General features: G+C 49.7%; 1 protein-coding gene across 1 annotated transcript; it reads left to right on the top strand.

The window, feature by feature from the left end:
• Window positions 1–3,179: 3,179 nt before the first annotated feature.
• On the top strand, window positions 3,180–5,633 carry LOC126380845 (uncharacterized). The gene has a single exon (XM_050030435.1). The coding sequence runs from the start codon at window positions 3,180–3,182 to the stop codon at window positions 5,631–5,633; it is 2,454 nt and encodes an 817-aa protein (XP_049886392.1).
• Window positions 5,634–7,597: the final 1,964 nt, after the last annotated feature.

The following is a 7,597-nucleotide window of genomic DNA, read 5'->3' as shown; positions in this document are numbered from 1 at the left end:
CTAAACCTAAACCTAAACCTAAACCTAAACCTAAACCTAAACCTAAACCTAAACCTAAACCTAAACCTAAACCTAAACCTAAACCTAAACCTAAACCTAAACCTAAACCTAAACCTAAACCTAAACCTAAACCTAAACCTAAACCTAAACCTAAACCTAAACCTAAACCTAAACCTAAACCTAAACCTAAACCTAAACCTAAACCTAAACCTAAACCTAAACCTAAACCTAAACCTAAACCTAAACCTAAACCTAAACCTAAACCTAAACCTAAACCTAAACCTAAACCTAAACCTAAACCTAAACCTAAACCTAAACCTAAACCTAAACCTAAACCTAAACCTAAACCTAAACCTAAACCTAAACCTAAACCTAAACCTAAACCTAAACCTAAACCTAAACCTAAACCTAAACCTAAACCTAAACCTAAACCTAAACCTAAACCTAAACCTAAACCTAAACCTAAACCTAAACCTAAACCTAAACCTAAACCTAAACCTAAACCTAAACCTAAACCTAAACCTAAACCTAAACCTAAACCTAAACCTAAACCTAAACCTAAACCTAAACCTAAACCTAAACCTAAACCTAAACCTAAACCTAAACCTAAACCTAAACCTAAACCTAAACCTAAACCTAAACCTAAACCTAAACCTAAACCTAAACCTAAACCTAAACCTAAACCTAAACCTAAACCTAAACCTAAACCTAAACCTAAACCTAAACCTAAACCTAAACCTAAACCTAAACCTAAACCTAAACCTAAACCTAAACCTAAACCTAAACCTAAACCTAAACCTAAACCTAAACCTAAACCTAAACCTAAACCTAAACCTAAACCTAAACCTAAACCTAAACCTAAACCTAAACCTAAACCTAAACCTAAACCTAAACCTAAACCTAAACCTAAACCTAAACCTAAACCTAAACCTAAACCTAAACCTAAACCTAAACCTAAACCTAAACCTAAACCTAAACCTAAACCTAAACCTAAACCTAAACCTAAACCTAAACCTAAACCTAAACCTAAACCTAAACCTAAACCTAAACCTAAACCTAAACCTAAACCTAAACCTAAACCTAAACCTAAACCTAAACCTAAACCTAAACCTAAACCTAAACCTAAACCTAAACCTAAACCTAAACCTAAACCTAAACCTAAACCTAAACCTAAACCTAAACCTAAACCTAAACCTAAACCTAAACCTAAACCTAAACCTAAACCTAAACCTAAACCTAAACCTAAACCTAAACCTAAACCTAAACCTAAACCTAAACCTAAACCTAAACCTAAACCTAAACCTAAACCTAAACCTAAACCTAAACCTAAACCTAAACCTAAACCTAAACCTAAACCTAAACCTAAACCTAAACCTAAACCTAAACCTAAACCTAAACCTAAACCTAAACCTAAACCTAAACCTAAACCTAAACCTAAACCTAAACCTAAACCTAAACCTAAACCTAAACCTAAACCTAAACCTAAACCTAAACCTAAACCTAAACCTAAACCTAAACCTAAACCTAAACCTAAACCTAAACCTAAACCTAAACCTAAACCTAAACCTAAACCTAAACCTAAACCTAAACCTAAACCTAAACCTGCCTGCTTGCTTGCTTGCTTGCTTGCTTGCTTGCTTGCTTGCTTGCTTGCTTGCTTGCTTGCTTGCTTGCTTGCTTGCTTGCTTGCTTGCTTGCTTGCTTGCTTGCTTGCTTGCTTGCTTGCTTGCTTGCTTGCTTGCTTGCTTGCTTGCTTGCTTGCTTGCTTGCTTGCTTGCTTGCTTGCTTGCTTGCTTGCTTGCTTGCTTGCTTGCTTGCTTGCTTGCTTGCTTGCTTGCTTGCTTGCTTGCTTGCTTGCTTGCTTGCTTGCTTGCTTGCTTGCTTGCTTGCTTGCTTGCTTGCTTGCTTGCTTGCTTGCTTGCTTGCTTGCTTGCTTGCTTGCTTGCTTGCTTGCTTGCTTGCTTGCTTGCTTGCTTGCTTGCTTGCTTGCTTGCTTGCTTGCTTGCTTGCTTGCTTGCTTGCTTGCTTGCTTGCTTGCTTGCTTGCTTGCTTGCTTGCTTGCTTGCTTGCTTGCTTGCTTGCTTGCTTGCTTGCTTGCTTGCTTGCTTGCTTGCTTGCTTGCTTGCTTGCTTGCTTGCTTGCTTGCTTGCTTGCTTGCTTGCTTGCTTGCTTGCTTGCTTGCTTGCTTGCTTGCTTGCTTGCTTGCTTGCTTGCTTGCTTGCTTGCTTGCTTGCTTGCTTGCTTGTTAGGCTTGGGTTTTGTTAGGTTTGTGTTTGGGTTAGGTTTAGGTATGGTTTGGGTTTGGGTTAGGTTTGTGTTAGGTTTGGGTTAGGTTTGGGTTGGGTTTGGGTTAGGCTTGGGTTTGGTTTTAATTTTGTTAGGTTTGGGTTTTTTTGGGTTGGGTTTTGTTCAGTTTGGGTTTTGTTAGGTTTGGGTCTCTTAGGTTTGGGTTTTGTTAGGTTTGGGTTTCGTTAGGTTTGGGTTTTGTTAGGTTTGGTTTTTAGGTTTGGATTTTGTTAGGTTTGGGTTTTTTTAGGTTTGGTTTTTGTTAGGTTTGGTTTTTGTTAAGTTTGTGTTTGGGTTTTGTTATGCTTCGGTTTGATTAGGTTTGGGTTTTGTTAGGTTTGAGTTTTGTTAGGTTTGGGCTTGGGTTAGGTTTGGGTTAGGTTTGGGTTAGGTTTGGGTTAGGTTTGGGTTGGGTTTGGGTTAGGCTTGGGTTTGGTTTTAATTTTGTTAGGTTTGGGTTTTTTTGGGTTGGGTTTTGTTCAGTTTGGGTTTTGTTAGGTTTGGGTCTCTTCCCGTGTGGAGTTGCTGATCTCCCATCGGGCGCGTCCCCAGGTGGCGGATAGGGGAACGCCCCCCCAGATATGGGGGGGTACCGGCTTCGGCCGGCGCGGACCAAAATCAGCAGGGGAGGGTGGTTGCTCTTCGTATCCCTCTGCGACCGCAGAGGGTACTGAAGATGCGACCTGGGGCTCCGGCCCGGCGTTGTCAGGGGCGGCGGGTCCGGCAGCAATGCCGGGCAATGGCTTCGGCCACCGCCGGCCCGACCCGTAACCCAGACGCAATGCTGTCTGGAACGGGGGCCGCCTCCGCACTGAGCGGAGGGGGCCGCGAGGAAGACAACCTCTATAAAATAATCACCCAAGCTTAAGGTCTGGCGCCTGCCGATGGGCTGAATGGTCAGAGGTTCTGGCAGCAAGGGCGCCCCGGGGAGGTCACCCCGGTCAGAAAAGACAAACAACAAAATGGAAAAGCAGATCCGAAATTCAAGTCCGCCGGCGGGCACTCCAAGCGAGCGACCCCGCCCCTCTTCGGAGGGCAAGCCCCATACGTATACGGCGGGGGGCAAAGACTGCTTCGTAGGCCAGCAAGATGCTGGCCTCCGTGAACACGACCAAGGCTGCGAAAACGGAAACAGATTAAGCTCAGACGTGAGGGAACTGCGAAGCCGTAGAACTACGTTCTACCCGGCTTTTGCAGAAACTGGATTGGACGTAAGCGCACCAGCACCATCACCGCTTCCCGAAGCGGTGGTGGTCCTGGAGCGCATCTCAATACCGGACGAAGAGAAAGTCGACATGGATGTCGATGCCGAGAAAGCCGCACCCTCTGATGGGACGGATACTAACCTGGTGGCAGTGCCATCCAGGTCGGGGTCCCCGGAGATCAGGAGCCGCTTCTGGGCAGAGGAGGGCCCAAAGAGGCGTCGCCTGACAACGACATCGTCAACATCGGCGTCGCCCTCGGGCAGTGACGGAGAGGAGACTGCCACTAAAGGCAGAGCCCGCCGATCCAACACCGGGAAGTACGCAGGCCTATCCAAGGCACAGGCATATGTCACCGCCGTGAGGAACGAGTTCCTAAAAACTCAAGCTGCGGAGGAAATCGCGGGGTATGCCAACCAAGTCTCACGGACTAGGGTGGCGCGCCCTTCGGAATCCCCCTCAACATGCGAGGCCCCAACCAAGGACCTGAACCAACAGGTGCTGGATGCCCTAGAGGTGGTTGAGAAGGTAGCCACTAAATCCGGCAACCTGAAGGGCACTTTAGTGAAGGCGCTAAAGGACGCCAAGGCGTCCATACAAGCTGCCTTCGAGGTGATAGTCGAGCGGACTTCCACTGACGTTACGAGGCAACTGCAGGCGGACAATGCCCGCATTCAAGCGGACAATGCCCGCTTGCAGGCCCAAATGGCCAGCCTCCAGAACGAGCTCATTAACGTCAGAGTGGAGATGGAGCTTCTGCGGAAGCTACAGGGCGCCCCTGCGCCACCCCCGGACGTGACTAATGAGTCGTCTGCTGTAAAGCAGACTTCTCGCGGCCAGAGGCGGCCTCAGAAGGCCACTTCGGCCCCCAATGACGAGGAAGACCTAGCGCGAACCATCATGGTCCAGGTAGGGACGATGGTTAACGCGCGCCTAGAGGCCTTAGAGGGAAGACTTCTCCCGGAAAGGAGACTGCGTCCGCCATTGTCAGCCGACAAAAAGCGTTCGCAAGCCTCTCCTGCCGTCAAGCCAACCCCGGCTCAGACGGAGCCTATTGCGAAGTCAGGTGGAGCTACGACAGTTCACCCGGCCCCCGCTGAGGCCAAGAAGGGAAAGAAAAAGAAGAAGACGAAGAAGAAAAAGAAGAAGAAGGGAAAGGCCGGCGCTGTCCAACAAGCTGCTGCGCCTCGTGTGCCACGACCGCTTCCATCCGCACCCTCCACAATGGAGGAGCCGTGGAATGTCGTCGCCAAAAAGGGCACGAAGAAGCAGGCTACCACCACTCAGAAAAAGAGTGGCCCGGTGAAGCTGCATCCTCCCCGTACGGCGGCAGTTGTTTTAACTCTGCAGCCTGGCGCAGAGGAAAACGGTGCCTCCTATGCCGGAGTACTGGCCCAGGCCAGAGCTCGAATAAAGCTGGATGAGCTTGGCATAGGTGCTGTCCGGTTCCGACGAGCCGTGACGGGTGCCCGCATCCTGGAGGTGACGGGAAGCACCAGCAACGAGAAGGCTGACTCTCTCGCTCAAAAGCTGAGAGAGGTTCTGGATGAGGACGTCGTCCGAGTCAATCGGCCCATCAGATCTGCAGAGATGCGGATCTCGGGCCTGGATGACTCAGTCACCGCTGAGGACTTGGTGGCAGCGGTGGCTCGAGCTGGCCAATGTGCCGCAGACCAGGTGAAGCCCGGTGAAATTCGCCGTGACAAAACCGGTCTTGGCTCGGTTTGGCTGCGGTGCCCAGTGGCTGCTGCAAAGAAGGTGTCGGAGGGTGGACGGTTACTGGTCGGCTGGGTGGCGGCTCAAGTGAAGCTGCTAGAGACCCGGCCGATGCGGTGCTACCGCTGTCTCGAGACGGGGCACGTAAGAGCGACGTGCGACGTTGAGGTGGACCGCAGCAATCTCTGTTATCGCTGCGGCCAGGCCGGTCACATCGGCCAAAAGTGCACAGCTGCGCCTCACTGCGCCATATGCGAGGCTGCTGGTAAACCTGCGCACCATCGGATGGGTTCCTGTGTTGCCCCATCCAAGCGCAGGAACAGAGGAAGGAAGGCTGGTGTAGGCTCCAGGGCCTCCTCGCTGCCTGTCCGCCCGTCAGCGAACGCTGAAGCTCGGGCCGAGGTGGAACCGACCATGGCTGTTGATTAATGGCTACTCGGTTCCTCCAGGCGAACATCGGCCACGGCTCCAGAGCCCAAGACCTGCTTTCGCAATCGATGGCAGAGTGGCTGATCGGACTGGCGGTGATCAGCGAGCCTTACTACATCCCACCCAGGGATAACTGGTTAGGCGACCTGGATAGCCTCGTCGCCATTGTCACGCAGACGTCGGCCGGCTCCTCGTCCTTTGAGCGTATGTTTAGAGGCCGGGGTTTTGTCTCGGCGTTTGTAGACGGCGTGATGATCATCGGGACGTACTTCTCGCCGAATCGGACTCTGGCCGAGTTCGAGACCTTCTTGGACGAGGTCGGTGCTCTGATCGACATTTTTTTTTTTTTTTTTTTTTTTTTTTTTTTTTTTTTTTTTTTTTGACGTGACTTATTGTAGATTTGCCGCAGATGGCATTAACTACTTGGCCGGACAAATGGGGAGCGCTGAAGGCTCTCACCCGGTACAACGTTTAAGACAACAGGCCTGAGGGTGCCCAGTTGGGCGCGAACCTCGGCTCAGGGCGTCGTCTGAGAGGAAAAATATTTGAAAGAATTAATCGACCCTAGTGGGTCGATAGCGATAAGCGCTGAATGAGGGAAATCGTCGACCACGCCGGCGGGGTCGGTATCGGGGTCCTGAAGTGTTTGGTGTCGCGAGCTGATTGGCTGCCTCTATGGCTAGAGTAATCGGGTCGTCGGGATCGTATATTACGTCCTTCGGACGCCGATACTTTTCAGTACCGTCCCTAAGCGGGATGTATTCGGAAGCCGCAACTACCAGGGGATTTGGGTGGTGCGGAGCAGAATCGAAAAAACGTTTGGAAGCTAATTTGAGCCATTGGGCAATGGTTGGCAGACCTAGGTCAATGTGCAGATTTTCATTGCGAAGGAACCACGGAGCTCCCGTGGCTTTCCGCATGAAACGATTTTGTATTACCTGTAGACGGTGGATTTGAGAGGGACTCGCATGAGCGAAAACTACCCCTGCATAGGTCATGATCGGACGGATGCAAGTCGTGTAGATTTTCACCTTATTCCTAAGGGACAATTTACTTCGCTTGTTAAGAAGACAGTGAAGACGGCCCATTACAAACGCGGCGCGATCGCGCACACGTTTGATATGGGCCTTGAAAGTAAGACGTCTATCTAAGACTACGCCGAGATATTTGACTTGCTCCTCCCAAGGGATCGGCTTGCCAAACATCTTAATGATTTTAAGTTGACGGCGTGACCGTGGCGTGTTATAGTAGCCCTTTGAAAAGTACACCGCTGCACTTTTCTCCGGGTTTACCTCGATTCTCCATTTGCGAAACCACTTGCCCAAGGCATTGGCCGCGCGTTGGAGGATTCCGGTCATCATAACTCGACCACGGCACGAAGAATAGATGGCTGTATCATCCGCAAATAAAGCTAATTCGGTATTAGGGGATTTGGGAATGTCACTAGTATACAATGAAAATAGTAAAGGGGAGAGGACGGAGCCTTGTGGGACTCCGGCATGTATCGGGTGCGGTGACGAGAGCGTCCCTTCCACGCGGTAGCGAAAGGTTCGATTTGAGAGGAAGTCTCGTATGATGTGCACGAGACGGTCTGGCACTCCCAGTGAATAAAGCTTGTAGATCAAGCCGTTGTGCCAGACTTTGTCGAACGCTTTCGCCACATCGAAGAAGAGCGCTCCCGTAGCGACAGGTTTTTTTAAGTTTAATCTACTGGAGATATGTTCAACAATACGGTGCACTTGTTGAACGCAGGAGTGTTTGGTTCTAAAACCAAACTGCTCTGGTGGAATAAGACTATTGGATTCGGCGTAGTCCCGTAATCTAGCAAATATGAGCCGCTCATAAATCTTCCCCATGGTATTGAGGAGACTTATAGGGCGGTAACTGGAAGGTTCGTTTTTAGGTTTCCCAGGCTTTGGTATACCAATTACAATTGCTTCTTTCCACTGCTGTGGAAAGACGCA

The sequence above is a fragment of the Pectinophora gossypiella genome, unplaced genomic scaffold, assembly GCF_024362695.1.
Source record: "Pectinophora gossypiella unplaced genomic scaffold, ilPecGoss1.1 Pgos_132, whole genome shotgun sequence".
Lineage (NCBI taxonomy): Eukaryota > Metazoa > Arthropoda > Insecta > Lepidoptera > Gelechiidae > Pectinophora > Pectinophora gossypiella.
Note: the sequence above shows the minus strand (reverse complement) of the source record. Positions and strands in the feature narration are given on the sequence as shown.

Coding starts and splice junctions, on each gene's coding strand:
- LOC126380845 (XM_050030435.1), top strand. CDS start 3,180: ATGGTCAGAGGTTCTGGCAGCAAGGGCGCCCCGGGGAGGTCACCCCGG.